General features: G+C 48.6%; 1 protein-coding gene and 1 long non-coding RNA gene across 5 annotated transcripts; one reads left to right on the top strand and one right to left on the bottom strand.

Moving 5' to 3' along the window:
- Window positions 1–1570: 1570 nt before the first annotated feature.
- On the bottom strand, window positions 1571–16500 carry LOC125988738 (uncharacterized). 3 transcript variants are annotated; one of them, XR_007488491.2, is made up of 5 exons: window positions 16373–16500; window positions 12172–12359; window positions 9209–9382; window positions 3253–3340; window positions 1571–3060 (listed from the first exon to the last, which is right to left on the bottom strand). It is a non-coding gene; the product is annotated as an uncharacterized lncRNA (long non-coding RNA). The 3 variants fall into 3 exon arrangements; XR_007488490.2 differs by lacking the exon at window positions 3253–3340; XR_007488489.2 differs by lacking the exons at window positions 1571–3060; window positions 3253–3340 and adding an exon at window positions 5698–6166.
- LOC125988737 (chemokine-like protein TAFA-3) lies at window positions 4021–12161 on the top strand. 2 transcript variants are annotated; one of them, XM_049754348.2, is made up of 5 exons: window positions 4021–4502; window positions 7638–7744; window positions 10474–10623; window positions 10995–11119; window positions 11671–12161. In XM_049754348.2, the coding sequence occupies exons 2-5, from the start codon at window positions 7639–7641 to the stop codon at window positions 11680–11682; spliced, it is 393 nt and encodes a 130-aa protein (XP_049610305.1). In that variant the 5' UTR covers window positions 4021–4502; window position 7638; the 3' UTR covers window positions 11683–12161. The 2 variants fall into 2 exon arrangements, with proteins under 2 accessions (XP_049610305.1, XP_068506040.1); XM_068649939.1 differs by lacking the exon at window positions 4021–4502 and adding an exon at window positions 7327–7467.
- Window positions 16501–18408: the final 1908 nt, after the last annotated feature.

An 18408-nucleotide genomic window follows, 5' to 3' on the forward strand; every position in this document is an offset into this window, starting at 1 on the left:
ACCTCAGCTCTAACCCTAACACTAGCTCTAACCCTAACCCTAGCTCTAACCCTAACCCTAGCTCTAACCCTAACCCTAGCGCTAACCCTAACACTAACCTTAGCTCTAACCCTAACCCTAGCTCTAACCCTAACACTAGCTCTAACCCTAACCCTAGCTCACTCCCTAACCCTAACCCTAGCTCTAACCCTAACCCTAGCCGTAGCCCTAGCTCTAACCCTAACCCTAACCCTAGCTCTAATCCTAACCTTAACCCTAACCCTAGCTCTAACCCTAACCCTAGTTCTAACCCTAACCCTAGCTTTAACCCTAACCCTAGCTTTAACCCAACCCTAGCTCTAACCCTAACCCTAGCTCTAACCCTAGCCCTAACACTAGCTCTAACCCTAGCTCTAACCCTAACTCTAACCCTAACCCTAGCTCTAACCCCAACCCTAGCTCTAACCCTAACCCTAGCTCTAACCCTAACCCTAGCTCTAACCCTAGCTGTAACCCTAACCCTAGCCCCAACCCTAGCTCTAACCCTAGCTGTAACCCTAACCCTAGCTCTAACCCTAACACTAACCCTAGCCCTAGCTCTAACCCTAGCTCTAACCCTAGCCCTAGCTCTAACCCAAACCCTAGCTCTAACCCTAACACTAGCTGTAACCCTAACCCTAGCTCTAATCCTAACTCAGCTCTAACCCTAACTTTAACCCTAGCCCTATTTCTAACCCTAGCTCTAGCTCTAACCCTAATATTAACCCTAGCTCTAACCCCAACCCTAATCCTACCTGTAACCCTAGCACTAGCTCTAACCCTAACTTTAAACCTAACCCTAGCTCTAAGGAAGTGTATCGTTATATGGTTACACGAGCAACTGTGTTGCAAATTTTCTATGATAAAAGTATTTTGGTCCCACTGAGATTCGAACCCGGGACGCTGGGGTGAAAGCCCAGAGAACTAACCACTACCCTATGGAAGCCTTGCTGTCAGTGCTTGGAACATGTATGGTTTTATGGAGCAGCTCACAAGCGACTAGATCAGTGAAGACTCCACAGCAGATGTCATCACAACATGTTGTGTACACGAACACCTAGCAAAGTACAATTTAAAATGACACTTTCGAAGTACCCAAAGTTAAACTTACAAATGAAAACCAATAACAAATAAAACTTACACAAGAAGAGCCCTAACGTGGCACTTGACAACTGTCAGTGTCAAATGCAAAATGTAAACAAGGACCATGTGAAAATTGTTTTGAACAAATATTTTGAGTGAACCGATTCTAAAGATTCGGTTCACTTAGGAACTGGAATACACATCGCTCGTACAAAACAGTGCAAGCTGTTGTGGACTGCCGGTCGAAATAGCCGACTGGTTAGAGACTCGGTCTCTCACTCGGCGAGATCTTGGTTCGATCCCAGGTGCGAGGAAATGCTTTTGTTGTGCAATTATTTTTTTTTTAACCTCGTGCAGTCACTACACGAGGTTAAAAAAAAATACACAGATATTGTCATATAAAGCAGTTAACCAAATGTCAGATTTTTATGTTTTAATTGGCGAATATAAAAACAAGGAATAAGACAAGTTTTAACATAAATGTTTATTAAAAATAATAATATTAAAAGCAAATTTCAAACCAGCAATCTAATGTGAAATTGCAGTAGATATATTGGATAACAATATTTAGGCGTATATAGGTAAACACGTTATTTAAAAACGACTATAAGTGTTATACTACGATACAAATGTTTACCAGCTCAGTGGCCTAAGAGGAGAGTGTCCGCCCTGAGATTGGGAGGTTGGGGGTTCAAACCTCCAGCCGGGTCATACCAGTGACCATTATCAAAATGGTACCCATTTCTTCCCTGCTTGGCACTCAGTGTAAGGGGTTGAAATGGGGCCCCCCCTGCTGCTCACGATCATTGGGACTTTTGGCACTCGGTGTAAGGCCAAGTTCATCCTCACGTTCTGCAGGAGCCTGATCATTGAATCAGGTGTGTTTAACGAGGGAAACTTGGAGGAGTGCGGCCCTCGAGGACTGGACTTGGACACCCCTGATCTACATTCTGGCTCACGTTGATTCACTGAAAGTCAGGATTTGTTCCCTCACTGATCCGTTCTCGCGATGAACTAGAAGTGCAAATCACACTCAATGACACGTTCACCCACAAATCCGTTCAGTTGGTAAACGGGAAACGCAATCCACGACTCATTCGTGAACAGGAAGTTACATCATTTTCTTCTTTGTTTTGTTTTACGGCGAGGTGGCACCAGCCTCAATGGGCATTACCGACACCTACTGGTTAAATCATATGAACTGAAAAAAGAACGAATCACTTTAGGAAGTGATTCATTCACTCTCGTTCACTGAAGAGATTTGTTCTTTTGAACGAATCGTTCACTCACCTTTTGACGACGATTTTGACGAGCGGCTCAAAATCTTAATGTCATTAAAGGTATTCTTTTTCCTTTATTGATCTGTAGCAGTTGTTTGTAGAGTCATAGACATTTCTAGAGCAGTAAATAAATATTGGTACAAGTCAAGTCAAGTACAGTCACTTTACAAAAACTCTTTTACCGATCTCTCCTTGCCGCCGGCCGTCTCCGATCTATCTTGCCTTCCATGGTGGCCTCGAGGGGTGTCGGTGGAGAGGCAACCCCCTAATCCCGAACCGGTGGGATTGGTTTTGCGCTATGTGAACTGGCGGAAGCCTCGGTGCGGACATGTGGGCCTCAAGATAACAGAGTCACGGCGGGAAGAGCTCCTTGGAAGGCGTGAAAAGGCATCCCGACCCCGCCGGGATGGGTGGCATTTGCACACATGTCGGCCGCCTCAGCTCGTCCTTTGTCAACACGCTCGCTCGGGTTGGCCGGCGACACCCGCAGGCATTTTCAGACGCCAAATGCAGACCTCGGTGGTAGTCTGTGTCCGCAAAGATAGAGCGTCCCCTCCGAGAGGCGCTTTGCTTTGTGACCGCATTAGCGCCGCATGGACGTGCGCGACTTCAACACGGTCCGGTGTCGCCGAGAGCCGGCCAGAGTTGTCCGATGAATTTTGTTTGTCGTCCGAGTCAACTGCAAAACAGCTCAAAGTTAAGGACCGCACGCTGGGCCTCCGGAGACCCCCCCGAAACATTTTCCGCACGACACACACAATTACAGTCGTCAAAGAGCCAGCAATGTGAATTCGGGGTGACATCCCGCACCTTGGAAGCACCGTTTGACTTTTTTATATTTTTTTCTTCTTCTTGCTAAAATTTATCTTACAAGGCGTATCCTTTTGAATGCAGATCTTCTGACGCGTCAGCCGCTCGGCTTCTTATTACTTGCTTTTATTTCATTCCATCTGCAAGTTCTGGAGTTTAAAGGGAAAGAAAAAAACTTCGATTGGTTCATTTATCAAAGGCAGTAAAGTTCGGTTAAAAAGCGCCGCTGCCCTCGGCAACCGAGACTTTATGTCAGATAACAGCAGGGGGCGACCGACCGACCGACAGACCCCCCCCCTCTCTCTCTCTCTCTTCTCGTCTTTTCCTCATTTTCAACCAAAGATGTAACTGTTCAAAGGGACTAATTCTTTCAAAGCTGCAAAGATCATGAAAGGCCAGTCCCGTTCCGCATTGCTAATGGATGGAATGCTCTCGCGTGTCTGAACGTGAGCCTGTCTCCAGAATCTCATTAGCGCTCGCGGCGGCACACGTCATTAAATTTGCATTGCAGACATTCTAGACACACCTTCACCGGCCTCCACCAGTTAGTATAAAATTATTATATCGTTTATGGATACTATAGAACTGTTTTAAAGTCCTTAACGAAAGCAAATTTTTCCCACACGTGGAAAAGACTAAAATGTTGAACACCATTAAAATAAAATGTCTATGATGCACAACTAGTACAAAGATTTTTAACATTTTGTTCGTTTCACTGGGGAAAGTCAGTCCATGCATCAAACTGTACATTGATTGACTGCGGTTAGCTGTTTTGTCATTGGTCCGCTAGAGGGCACTGTTACCCTCGCTAGACTAAGGGCACAGACAGTCGCGCACAGCCAGCCTCTCACTCATCCTCATCTGCAGGAGGGCAAACAAGCAGAAGCTCGTCTCTTCGGAAAAGCAGCACGCATCTGTCAGGACTGTTCCGTTCCGTCGTTTGCAGGAAGCGAGAAGGATTGTGCACGCAGCAAAGCCTGATGAGCGGCTTGAACTCAGCAGATATTGCCGTCGGACTTGATAACTAAGTTTGTCGCGCTGCCATCCAAAGAGGAACGGACTTTCTGTGGGTGGACCTTTTTTTTTTTCCTCCTTCTAAACGGGGAAAGAAGTCGGTGGGTGCCCTGTCGGCGTCTCTGCAGCTTGCCTGGCTGTGGAGTCGGATGTTGATGTCGCTCCTCGCCCACGTACGTCAGGCGAGCGGGGATGAGAGCGCGACTTCCTTCGCGGAGAGCGCAGCAGATATGAGGACACAAGTCTGCTCTCGGGGTTAACAGAACCAGACCACACGGAACCGCTTCGCACCAGCAGGTAGGTAAGGGGGGTCCATTTTGGGCGCCGTGACGGGGAAAGTGACTAGAAAGTTCATAAACAAGCTGTCGCTCACTTGGTTTTGTTATTTTGAAGCGGAACCACCAGTCGTTGTTATGCTTCAATGGTAAATCTCAACTTTTTGGACTGAAACGGGGCCCCCTGAGGTGACACGGCTAGCGGCACTTTGAAAGATGAGGTAACGGGATCCACGCTGAGCTGCAAGCGCACCTTGGGTGTCCAGTGACTTTGCCCGTGCCCGGTCCCAGTCTGCTCAGGAGGTCGAGCTGACAGTAATACGAGCGAGCACGGATGGCATCCTTAAAATGGTTTTTCTTACTAATCCCCTCCTAATATGACCAATGATGGAACATGGCCGCCGTGCAGAAGATAAAATGTACATATTCAATTAATTGTGTTCTTGTTAAGGGAGCAAAAGTGGAAGTATTTTTCTTTAACCAGAAGTTGAGTGCGTGTGTAAGAACACCGCAGCAACAGATGCTCGGCCTTAGCATCTTCTTAGCATTACGCTAGCAGAATAGAATTTTGGGGAGAAAATGTTGACTGCCACAATGCTGCTTGCGAGCATTCATGGCCACCACATGGTACAAAAAAAAAATCATTTACAGTTGATCATGAAGGCAAATTTCCAAGATGATGCTGTGGCCCGTGTTTGTGGAGGGCAAATCAATGCTGACAATATAGGGGCAATTACAAAAGCGCTTTGAAAGGCAACCTAGTGGAACAGACCCACCCATGCATGAAGAATGTGTGTGTGAAGTGAGCAGAGGAAATGTTGCGTTCGGTTGGTGCGGCGAAGCTGTTTGCTATCGAGCGAGCGTCGATGCGGGTCTGAGCCAGTGTGTGTGTTTGGACACACTGCAAAAGATTGATTTCCGCTCTGTTGCTTTGAAGCAGTCGCCAAGAGCTTCCTGCTGAGTGTTCCTGCAACGCCAAGCTTGTCTGGCAAACTCTCGTTCTGCCTCTCAGCCACTTCCAGTCTGGCTTCTCCCTTTTTCTTTTTACAAAAAGCGGAGATGAGCGCATACTGGTGGAAATAAGAACATTTTGGTAGATTTGAGAAAAATTGTATTCCCTGTCGCGGCCTCCTTCAGGGATGCTCGATTTCCCCGTGAAATGGGTCCGGTCCCTCTCGCATGCCCCCGTCGAGTTTTTTTTACAAGCGCCTCTCGCTCAGTGTGCCATAATATGCCGAGCGAGGGATTTGGGAGATGAGTGAAGCTGTGAACAATTTTTGTCCGAGATTTACTCTGCAGATGCAATCCGGTCAGGAGCGAGGGGGCTTTTACAATCACTGTAAATACGTGAATCCAATTTTCAGCGAGAATGTCACATCTGCTTTAGTCTCCTGCTGAATTTAGGATGTTAGAAAACAAAAGGTTGACATTGGAGCGATACACAACTCTTTATTTGAACAGCAAAGTTGCGCAATGGCACTCTTGCGTCGTCGGGGGCGACGGAATCCTGTGGACCGACCGCGCTGGTTCTTTTCAACTGCTGCAAATCAGTCGGAGGAATCCTTGCCGATAAACACGAGTGTCGTCAGTCTGTCATGCTTTGTAAAGATATCGGCGGCGAGCAAATCCTCCAAAGTCAAATTACAGAGAGTGTGGCTAACATGTGGCCAGATGGAGGGAGCGGATCTACACAAGCAAAGCAAAAGGTCACAGTCAGGCTCCAGATGTCAATATTGGGCAGGCTGGATGCAGGATTCATCAGGAAATCCGCCCTGTTTGGAACTATGCAACCCAAAGGACCTCTTTTGGATGGCGCTTTAGTTCTAATTTTGTCCGAATTAAAGGTCAGCGAGGCCTCGTCCAATCAAACGCAAGATGACAATGACGGCGAAATCTGAATTTCTGCCCTTGGCACTTTTTCGTTCAGCTATGTCCAAGATTTGTGTCAGATGCTTGTCCCGAGTTCCAGGTGTGGAAAAGTCAGTCGTTGCTGCTGCTGGACCGGGATGAGACGGGAGGGGCCGGAGAGATGAGCTGTCCAGAGACGGATGCATGACAGCCAACTATTTTGGGCCGATGGCGAGCGTGTGAGCCTCAGCCAAACCCGCCCGCCGTGCCCGCACAGAGCAGGGCCGACGGAGAGCGCCCGAGCAGATGCTTGATTTAGAAAATGATTCTTGCTTCTAGGGCAGGGAAATGGCGCTGAAGTTTTGGCAAACAAGATGAGAAAAGCTCTGGAATGAAGACCAAGCCGCCATCACAGATGCTCGCTGGAGATTCAAAGCAACAAGAACCCGCCCATGATGGTGTTGGGCACACCTGACCTGGATCTGTACTGTCAGCAGCCGCACTCCTACGACCTATTTGTAGTGACATCCCTGACTGTAGCTTCAGGTGAAAGCAGTTCCCCAGGTTAGCAGAGGGAGCAATCGGTGGGAGGGAGTGCGACCCCCATGGGTGGAATCCCTGTTTTGTCGGGGCCGCACGAGATGGCAGGAGCTCATTTGAAAGATCCAACGTCAAGTCTGTGATGTGCATTCTGATGGAGTCTGACAAATAAGAGCGTGACCAAGTGCGTGCAGACACGTACGCACCCAACTTGGCGCCGTTTTAGCCACGCCCACAAAATCTGGATGCGTATATTCCAGGCTGATTTTGCGCGCCCTTTTTAAAGTGTGTTTTTGAACGAGTGTTGCTGCGGGGTATTATTGTGCAGGGACATCTTGAATCTCTTCCCGCTGCAAACCTTTGGGAGGACAAACGCGAAGCGGCGCAATCGAGAGGAGGCTGACGAGGCGTGAGGAGGGGAGGGGGCGGGGGGGTGGGGGCGCATTCCAACGGGACTAATTAAAAGAAAGGAACAGACTGCACAACTCATCGGAGAGCGGCTCGCTTTCTCCAACAATCACCCGCAACTCTTTTTCTCAGTCATGAAAGCAACGTCGGAAGATCCAGCGTGGGTGGACGGTGCCGAGACCAAAGCTGGAGTGTGTTTGTGAAAGGCGCCGACGTTTCAAAAATTTTCGTACCGTAGACATTTGATTTAATGGAATGGCCTGCACGCATCTCCTTGGACTTTTTCATGTGGTCACATGTTTTCTTGTCTCCGTTTTTTTTGGCTGTCTCTGACAAAGTGTGTGTCCTCTTTTCGTGGCAGAATGCGGGAGCCCTGTCCGTGCGGAGGTGGCGGCGGCGTCCGTGCGTGGAGCCTGCTGCTGTCGATCTGCCTGGCCTCCTTGACGCACGCGCAGCGGAGTCACACAGGTATCAGGTGATGGCTGGCAAAGAAGCTCCGTCCTTCATGGCAAGCCTTTCTCGCCTCACGTTGCGCTCAGTCCGTGGAGGGAAACCTCGGTAGCACGACACCATTAGGCGCCTCGTCCGACTTTATTTCCAAATCAGACGTGAAGTTTGTGCAAAGTTGCTCAGTCCGTCGGGAACGCGGTCCGGTTGTTCTCGGGTGAGTGCGCACCGAGCGAGTCCCACGGGCCGGCCCGGCATGCGTTGGCTCGTCAAATGGGCTCCCCGCCGGGATGTCGGGAGACAGGCTGTCGGCCCTCTTTGGAAGCTGCTCGGCGCTTAAGTGACGTCTCCATATGGCTTGATAAAAAATTCAAATTGAAAATGACACGTGTGAACGTTTCATGCCGCTTAGCGGTCGCTCAGCAAGCGCTTAGTGTGTGCGTGTTTGGGTGATGCACGGCTTTTTTTGTTTTGATGTTACAGCCGCAGGAGAGTCCAAGTTGTTTCCAGCTTTGGTGACAACACCACGCACGTCTTGAAAACAATCTTGTCTTTTCAGTCCTCCTCCATTTGCTCGCCGCACTTTGCAGGAGTTGTACTAGCTCCCGACTTTTGCTTTATTTCACGGTCAATAAAGCTCGAAACTCCAATCAGGTGGCACAGCGTGAATTTCCGCAAGCTTTTTTTTCCCTTTCCTTTTTCCTCCTCAACATGGCCTGCTTTTTTCCTTAGGCAAGACACTTCACCCCGCTTGTCGTTGGAGTTGACGTCCACCCTCTGTCCTTTGGGACGTAATCCTCTTCGCCGAGCGCCCGAGCGTTTCGCCGCATATGCTGCACTCTTAGCCATGCGGCGTTTTTCCGTGGCCGGCATATGCTTCGCGGGGCAACTTTCGTCAGATTACTAGATTAGAGCTTAACCACGTGGGGAGTTCGTTTTGCCCGTGACCGCGTCTGTGTTTACCGATGCGCGTGCTTTTCCGGCTCCCGTCGTGTTTGCGGAGCTGTCGTGTCGGACCGAGCCTCTCATGTTGCCTAAATTTGCTTAAGAGGCTTTTATTTTTAGTCTTTTGCTGTTGTGAGTTAAATAAAACAGCCGTAATGCAGCCTCACTAATCCTCTCAGGCGCAACTAATCCTTGGAGAACACCACTGTAAATACTCGGTGGGCTTGCGTTAAGGCACAAATCACTCAATCCCGCGCTGAGCGTTTGATGCTTATTTTGGCTCAAATTAATTGAAAACTCGCCCCCCCCCCTCTCTGTTTCTCTCTCTGCCTCAACAGGCGAAAAAACATTCCGGAAATAACGTTGCTATACTGTCTAAATACTATGTTTTAGCATTTGTATGCTTTTTTTAAGGTGCAAAAAAGGGGCGTGGCCATCCATACTGCCCCAAAGAAGCGATGACGCGATGGCTCACTTCAATAAAAAAAAAAAAATCTTCATTCACATGCTCCAAAAGAAGTTAAATACTTATTGAACTACCTGGAGAAAACCTTGAAAGGCCTTGTGGTGAAGCACTTGATCTGTTTGCAGATGCCGTTGAGTGCCCGCCCGCTCGCTGATGTCGAGTGGCGTGTGCGTTGCGGCCTCTTCAATCTTTCACGCAGAGTAAACAGGATGAGAGCGCGCCATTTATCTCCATCTGCACCATGACACCTACACAAAAACAAGAACTCACTCTGACGCACGCACACACCCGCAACTCGTGACGTAGTTTATATTACACAATCCGTTTTGTCCAGCAGCGGCAACGACACAATGTTCTACTCCGGCGTGACATAATGTGACTTTTCTCCCCAAATTTAGCGTTTCTTAGCGTGATAACGAAAATGACAAGTGTCCTCGAATATGCGCATATCTTCAGCCGCCTACTCGGCTTTCGAGAGTTCAAATACCGCTAACGCCGCGTGGATTCATGCGCACGAGGAATTGATTGGTCGATGTTCTCGAGGAGCGCTCGACTGTGTGTTCCCTTTTCTCTGCGCTGATTTTCTTGGCAGGCACCCTCGCAGAATTTTAATTTGCCCCGTGTTTACGATTCATAATGGATGGTCCCATCTCAGTGGAATGACATCTCGTCATTAGCAAAAACGCAAGAAGGCTGACGGGAGCGCACACACACGCTCGCGACCACGTGTCATCTAATTGGCTGAGCAAGTGCGAGTTGCACTAACAAGAGGAACGTTTGCTTTCTCAGCGTGGCTCAAAATGCGGTCAAGTGTCTGTTGTATTTCGTTTTTAATCCATAAGACCCATGAAAGTTTGTCATCTGTTCTCGGAACGAACGAACGTCGTCGCGACGGAGACTGGCGTGCATAATGAATTGGCCGTGATTGGCTCAGTTTTGAAAGGTCAACCGAAGTGATCCCGTGGGGGTCATTAGTGTGTCCCCGCCGGCAGCTAAGCTCCTTCCAACGCCAAAAAGAAAATAAATGAGGAGAAACGGACTTTTCTCATCAATTTCTTAGGATGCAACTGTGACATTTTTATTCTTCTCCTGACCTCGCACTGAAGTCTGCTTCTTTGTTTCGCTCATAATACTACGTCTGGAAATGTACGAGCGAGTGAGAAAACACAAAAGCGGAGCTGGCAACGGGGAGAGGTGGCTTCCTTTCTTTGCCCGCCCTTGAAAAGTCGCATTTCGAACCATGTCGACTGACGGCTTTGTTCCAGAAGCAGCGTGCGACCTGCCAGAGCGACGTTCGGAGCAACGTGTGTAGCAGTGTGTGTTTATTTGTGTGGCGCAGTGCAAGTGAAAGCCGGCACGTGCGAGGTGATCGCCGCCCATCGCTGCTGCAACAAGAACAAGATTGAGGAGCGATCTCAAACGGTCAAATGTTCCTGCTTCCCCGGCCAGGTCGCCGGCACCACTCGGGCCAAGCCCTCTTGCGTGGATGGTACGTAGATCAACAATATCTGATCGATCGATCTCTCACTCCCTCCCTCCTCGCTTTTGATCCGATGTGACGCGTGGCGCGCAAATCTCACATCCCGCTGCACGTCTGGCCTCCACTGGATTTGTTTCCACTCGAATACGAAGTGTGGCCCGTGCGCCGATGACACGGCGGCGGGACCCTCGGCAGCCACGTCGTCATCAATAATAAAGGCAGAGCGGAATTCAATTGCACAATGTGCGCCTTGAATATGAATTTACCCAAACCAGCGCCGCAGAGGAACATAATCCTCGTAAAGCCGAACGGCGCCGCTCGTTCGTACCGAGATGCAAGTTGGATTTCTCGCTTGCGGCTGACAAATGTTTTTCCACCAGCCTCCATTGTGGGCCAGAAATGGTGGTGTCAGATGGAGCCGTGCATGGAAGGCGAGGAGTGTAAGGTTCTTCCGGACCTCACGGGATGGAGCTGCAGCACCGGCAACAAAGTGAAGACCACCAAGGTCAGCGTTCACGCACTCTCCACAGATCTTGGCTCGCCCGGTCCAGCCCGGCCCGACCTCGGGGGTCGCGCCGGCTTTGGAAATGGATTTTTTTGCTCAGGGAATGAATTGAAGGCAATTCTTAAGGAAAGCCTCCATTTGGAAAAGTTCTGTACGAGACAAAAGCAAAGGCACGCTTCTATCGGTATCGTCCACCGGTAAGAGCGAGATCATTTTGCGCTGCTTGCATCCAAATCCTTAATCGATGATTCATCACTAGATGATGAAAAGCCTCGTTTTGTTGTTTTTTTTCTCCTCGTCGCGTGCGGCTGGCTGAGGTCAAAATGCTCAGGCATCCGGATCAATATCACCGCACGCATTCTTATCGTCCCATTAAGCCCGGCTCGTAAATTGAAATTGACGATGGGCCGGAGAGCCAAGATGGCCGCCCCGCCCAAAAGGCGGACTGCCGTCTGCTCGACAAGAGCCGGCCGCTCCGCCCCCAAATGCTGCTCCTCCACTCAGGACTTGTCCTGCTTCAGCATTTTGAGCCGCTTCTTTCTGTTTTTTAGGTGACGCGATAGTCGAAGAAGACGCCTTTGCTGACGAAGATTTGTCCCGAGCTAGGAATGGCGGCCGCCGAGCCGGCCCGGACTTTTGCGCGGCCCAAACTTGCGCTCGGCCGCAAAGGGCCGCCCGACGCCACCTCCCGGACCGAGGGAAGCGGCAGCTGGGCAAAAGTCCTTTTTTTTCCCAGCCAGCCAACCGTATTCTCCCCCGTGGCGTTCTGCAGAAACACGGCCAGTGGTCGGCCTTTGGATTTCGTACGCCATCAAATTGAACATTTTGTCAAATTGTGCTCCCCCCCCCCCACCTCTGAAAAAGCGCCACCTTTGTAGGAATTATTTACCTGAACTAGTTTGTGGTTGACCACCTTTTTGTTTTTCTTCTCTCTTTGTGTTTAAGCTCAGATTGCTATCAAGTGAGATGTTCTGCTCTCCATGTCAAAATGGTGCGTGTTTTCAAACGTATTCTAGGCAACGAATAAAGCCTCAAAAGCCAAGGGAACGTACCTCCGTCTCTCATTGACCACCTGAACTTGCGAGGCGACTTTCTGCTCTCGTTTGTCCTCATCTGCCTTCTGGAGAGGGAATCCATCTTCACCACAAGCAAAAGAGACGTGGGCAGAGCTGAGATGGGAATTTTACAGGACGACTTTGCTGAAAAGTCTCATGATTAGCATCAGAGGCGGCAGACACTCCTGTCAGACAAGGAAAAGGGAACAAATTAGCGAAATTGCAGAGCCTGGCGCTCAGCGTTCTTCACGGGAACTCATGACAACAGCGCGGCGACGGTCACTGCAGGTAATGAGCTCCATTTTGCATAAGCATCTGAAAGTAATTGACAGCTCATCGTTTTGGATGGAGGCTGGGAGCTGAAACAAAGTTGAGGTATAAAAAGGAAAAGAAAAGACCTCAAACGCGTCATTCTGATTGGAGCACCGTCATACTTATGTGCTCGTGCTCATTTCGATTTTTTTCACTGTCAGCATAGCCAGCCACTGTGATGTCCTCCATACTTTTGACGTTGTCACGTCGTGGCTAAGAATAATAAGTAGGCAAGTACACCGACCTTAAGGCAAAAGTCAGCAAAACCCAAATGCTGAAAAATATTTGTCAGTGCTTGTTGCATATAGTCGATCTCAAACTTTTCTCGATGTGTTATTGTTTTTTCTTTTTTTTTTTTTTTTCAAATGCAAGCTCTGAATTCACTTTCCAGGGTGATTTAATATATCTTTTTCTTCATAGATGCTCTTTTTTCATTTCCTTCAGCAATCTTTATTTGATCTTAATCTTAGAAACCACTGCATGGCACACTCTGCTGCCTGCGCGCACACACACACACACACACACGCGCACACACACTTGACAAATAGGTTCCAGCGAGCCATCTCGAATTAATTAAGGTGGCTGCACTTGCGGGCAGTTGCACTGCAGACTAATATGAATAAAAAATGCATGCAGTCAAAGACAATAAAGGAAGAGCGAGCGCAGCGATGGAAACGCATTTTTCTTAGAGGGGGGTGAAAGAAAAAAAAAAAGAAAAAGTTTCAGCTCCAACTGACTTGCCTTCATTTCAATTAGATTGTTCCTGCATTTGCTCACTAAATAATTGAAGGGGAAAAAGCATCAGCAGACAGCCATAAGCATATGAATGTTTTAGAGCGTGCACAGGCGGCGAGGGGATGGAGGGTGGGGTGGGAGAACTTGTCATGTGGGCTCGAGGAAGGGAAATCGTTTTTAGAATAAGCGCCTTTTCCTCCACTCCTTCTTCCGAATGCATGGGAGTAGGAGAGAAAAAAAAAACATTGCTGGCTTGGGCGTCAGCAATGGTGGATGCGAGCCACTCGTCGCCAAATCCGCTTAAATGTGCCAATCACGTGTTTTGGCACCTACGGGCACATCTGGCCGAAATCGGCAGGCGCCAGGGTGAGAAGGTCTTCAATGTAAAATCAAGGCCACAGAAAGTTTTCAACTAGCCAGCCAGCCATGTTGCAATGGACACAGGGTGCATCCACAATGTGTCAAGAAGATAAAAATTAAGGGGACAAGACTTGAAGTCCAGTATTGTCTTTCGGAAAATGGACGTCAAACCTCCTTCATTGCTGCTCCCTTTTTTTTTTTTTGCTTCGCCCACTCCCAACCTCCTCATTTGTCCAATCCCTTGGGCTCCCTTTTCATTTTCAGCCATCCTTTAGCTCTGGCAACTTTTTAATATGCTTACATCTTATTTCATTCCCAGCCAGACTGTGCGGGGATATCAATTATTCAATGAGCGGAGGAATATCTTCGTATTGATGAAGCTTTCGCCACAACCAAAACGATGCGTGGGCATCCACCTACTGTAATATCGCTTTGGAGCGGTGATTAAAAGCCCGTCGGTCGGAGCCAACGTCATCTTTGCAGCTCCACCTTGTTTTTTTACAGCACAGCAAAGAATTAACGAGATTGAAGAATGTCAAACAAGAGGTCCCCCAAAGAGGTCCTGCTTTTCAATTGCCAACGATTGTTGGTGCGCTTTTCACATGCCGTGCCTCGGCCGGCGTGACATTTGCTATCTCGTTTGCGCAGAGCAGCAAAGGGACGGCGGCTCCAAGAGACTTTCCAGAAAGCGATACGGCCGCTCGCTCCTTCAACGCCGCAAATGATGCTGGGAGATGAGAGCGAAAATGCAAAAACGCAAGCTTTCTCTTTCCAGACGTTTAATCGGACAAAGTAGAACCCATGCAGGGCGCCCGGGTGAGAGCTGCAAATGACAATCCAAACAGTCCGGTTGCCAATGATGTCATGTGGAGACGAGGATATGAACCAAACTCAACATGGGAAGAAATGATGAAAATACATGAGGAGTGATTTGGCTTGTGTCATTTTGAAATGTGCAAAAGTAAATGTGATTACATCCATCCGCAGCCTCCCGCACTCCTTGGTCCTTTTCATTCTTCACTGGATGTGTCAATCATCCTTGAAATATTCATGCTCTCGAGTGAAAAATGGATGCAGGCGCTTACGGCGCTTCTCTTCTGTGCTGGCAGAATCGGCGTTTACACGCTGAAATATTTTTTTACCATTTTTGAATGCCAATGTTTGGCCGCATACTTCCTTTCCCTTCCCAGCTTCAAATCAATGATTCATTTGGATTTGATGGCACCTTATAACACCACCGAGCCGAACGCCGGTGATCCAAAGGAGCACGACGGCTCCCACAGAAGCTCGGGCGCTCCCGGAGCAGAAATCAAAACCGTCAGTCCCCACACGGAACACTGACAACAAGGCTAACGGTGGCCGCCACGGGCGGGCCGAGCAGTCACGGAACACACCGATGCCTCGGGCGAGAAAAACTGAAAGAAAGAAGGCGGCGTCGCGCTCTCAATCGGGCAGGCATTGTTGCAAAGTGACGAGGAACCTTTGCGATATTCTTCTTCCTAGGCGCCGTGTGTGTTTGGACTGTCGATGGCGGCGGGAGGAGCAAGAGCGCCGACAAATTGAACAACAAGCAATTTACATCTTCCATCACACGGCCTGATTAGCGAACGCTTTGGAATCAATAAGCCGGCCCCCGACTCATTCTTCACACACACAAATGGAAATACAAAACAAGATGGAACCTTTTGCATTGTTCCCAAAATTGTTTCTGAGCTGCGTGTTTTTCTGCTTTTGTCGGTAGCCCGCATGACCCGAACGCGGCCATCGCGGTGGACGCGCACCGCTCCCTGACTGGCTCGCTGGAGCAGAAATGTCTCAAGTCAGATGCGCGGGCCTCAAGGGATCCGTGTAACTGGGGAATTGTTTCATTTCACGCTTTTGTTCACAAGCTGGAGGTCAGCATAGTGGAGGGAGATTCGGGCTGGGGAATGATCAGCTCACGCGCTGCTGCTCCAGCGCAAGCTGCTCCTTTCCATTTGGACTAAAGCAAACACCCACGTGCTGCGTATCAAGTCAAGCTTTCCTGTATCATCAGCAGAAAATGGCCATCCATCACGTGAAGGAGAAGGCAGGAGGAATCCAAATGTCCAGCACCAATTTGCAGAAGATGTCTAGTTGCCTTCAAGTGGACGGACGCTGTAATTTTGTATTGTGCGAGTGGCTTTGCTCCACCGTCACGGGACACATTGACCTCACGCTGGAAGACATGTTAATCCATCTGTGAAAACGCCTCACGGCTGGCTCCAAGGTCTTCGCCATCCATCCATCCATCAGAGGCGGTGTGCCCACATGCACGATTTACATGTGGCTAAGATGATATCCTGGGGCTGAGAACGTGGGTTCGTTATCTGGATAGAGGCGGCAGCAGATTGTGGAAGCTTTTTGCCAAGTTCCTCCCTTCTGGAGGACTACCAGTGGATTATTTACAATCAAAAGTCAACGTGGACATTAAGAGCCCACGGAGATCTCATTCGCCTTACCGATCCGCCAACGGGCCGATTCTTTTGTTTGAAAACCTTTCGAGGTAAAATTGTGCGAAAATGTTGTCAAAATAATAAATTTACTGAAACACACAGCGTAACAGCGGCAGTTACAATCAAGACCTGGCGAAACTCCCGCTCACTGTCAACTTACTTCCGGGTACAGAGGACCCGTTACAAACATCACACACACGCAAAATTATACATTGTACAACAATAACCGTATGTATCATATTCTCAAACAATAATTAGCTCCGACTACCAGCAATATTGCGAGTTCTGATCATCATCATTTCAACAGCGTTACTCACCTGAAACACACAGCGGCGGTTACAGTCAGACCCGGCGAAACTCCCGCTCGCTGTCTAATTACTTCCGGGTACAGAGGACCCCCGTAGTTGTCCCAGGTGCCTTATTGAAATTCCCCAGAATCATATTCACAAAGTAATTCAAAAAAATAATTAACATGGCGGGTGAGTATGAATATCCATTCAAATGTCCCAAAAACCACGATGGGCCCCACAAGACGACTTTTTTAAATTGGACACTGCTTCATTTCTTTGCCGCTCTGTGTGCGTTCATCTCACTGAAAGCGGCTAATATTTTACAGGCATTGAGGACACACACGGCCGAGCTTTGAGAATACATTTGGGCAAGCAGCAAATTAGTATCTTTTAATTCCCCATATTAAATTCCGCACCTTCAACCTTGAAATTAATTACGACCGCTTGACACATTAGCCGTCTCGCTAGCTCGAGTTAGCCCGTGCACATGAGTATATAGTGAAAGAACTCGCTTGCAGAGTTCAAAATTGGTCGGATATCTCCATGATTTAGCCTGTTACATTTAGCAAGAGAAATACATCTGAGTAGAATATTCCTGATTTTAACTTCTAAATAATTTGAGACCCTGTTAATGGCCTTCCGCATAACAACGCTTTCATCCCAATACTAAGAATTGAGCAGTCATTAGACATCAGCCAACGGAAGATGATAGAAAGAGTTATTCCACTCCCTTTCAAATGCATAATGAGCACTAAGTGTGTGTGTGTTGCCTTTACAAAACACTCTTGATTTCACGCTATTGACCTTTTGCCAAGCGATGGGCAATGTGTGTGCGTGCTGTGACACCCCACCGACCTCCAGCGACAAGCTTATTAGGGCTTTATCTCCAGCCGAAGAGGCCAAGAGGGCAAATCTCTGGAGAAGCAAAAAGCCGTATATGATACAGACAAGGTTGGGCTTTCGGAATGTGTTTTTGTCGGTTGAGTAACAAGCTTGTTAGGAAAGTCGGTGCCAAATGAGCCAGAGCAGAGAGGTGTGAAAATGTCAGCTTTGTCAAATTGCCAGCGGTCAGCATACGGCACCTTTGCCCACACCCACAACAGCCAGCTCTCGCTCCCTTTTTGCTTTCTCCTCATCTCTTGATTTCTAGCTGATTGTTTTTCTCTCATCAAAGAGGCAAACCAAATTGTGAACGGCTCAATCTCAAACTCAATCAGCATAGTTGGTGTAGAACGTTTATTGACGGCCAGCAAGAGTGCAAGCTAGCTAGCAAGCAAGCTACCTAGCAAGCTAGCAAGCAAGCTTCTCGTCTGAATACGCATTTTAGTGGCTCAATCTTAGTAATGAGGCCCTCTGCGCCTCATCGTGATGGATCGTTTGCGCGTGTCTGTTAATGGCACATTCCAAAGCAGGTTTAGTGGCTAAAAGAGTTTCAAGGTGACTGATCAGCCAGCCTGAGATGGAGCTGAGCTAGCACTGAGCCCGCAGCGTCAGCTATTGATAAGGAGATGGATGGGGCTTATAAGTGTCTGACATGGCTTGTTTAGCGGGACATACGGAGCGGAGCAGCCGTTGCCTGACAACACGCTACGAGTGCGCGGACATAAGTTAGCATGCCGCATCGACGTCATTAGCTCGTTGTGTATGACTTTGCCTGGCGGCTGATTAGTTGCGTTGGCTCGGAACACAATTCAATAGAAGCTAAAGGATGGGACTTGTTGGCATAAATGAGGAGGCTCGTCAAATACATTGCCGTTCTCGATGACGTGATTTTGTTGAATCTCCCCCCAATATATCGAAAGTGCACCATTGTAAAAAAAGCAAAGTTTCACTGCGTGTAAAAGTACAACAAAAGCGCTGGCAACATGGCCGACCATTTTTTTTTTCTCCTCACTGACGGCTTGGCTATAATGAACAAGTCGAAGCGTTTCCTCTCCGCACGTGTTTCCCTGAAGTAAGACTTTGCGGCAGTATTTCAGGGCCCGATTGAGCGTGACCACGCCAGGCAACAACACCCGGCTGGCTTTTTCATTATAGATAAGAGGCAGCCAGTGACAGGGAGA

The sequence above is a fragment of the Syngnathus scovelli genome, chromosome 2 (assembly GCF_024217435.2).
Source record: "Syngnathus scovelli strain Florida chromosome 2, RoL_Ssco_1.2, whole genome shotgun sequence".
NCBI lineage: Eukaryota > Metazoa > Chordata > Actinopteri > Syngnathiformes > Syngnathidae > Syngnathus > Syngnathus scovelli.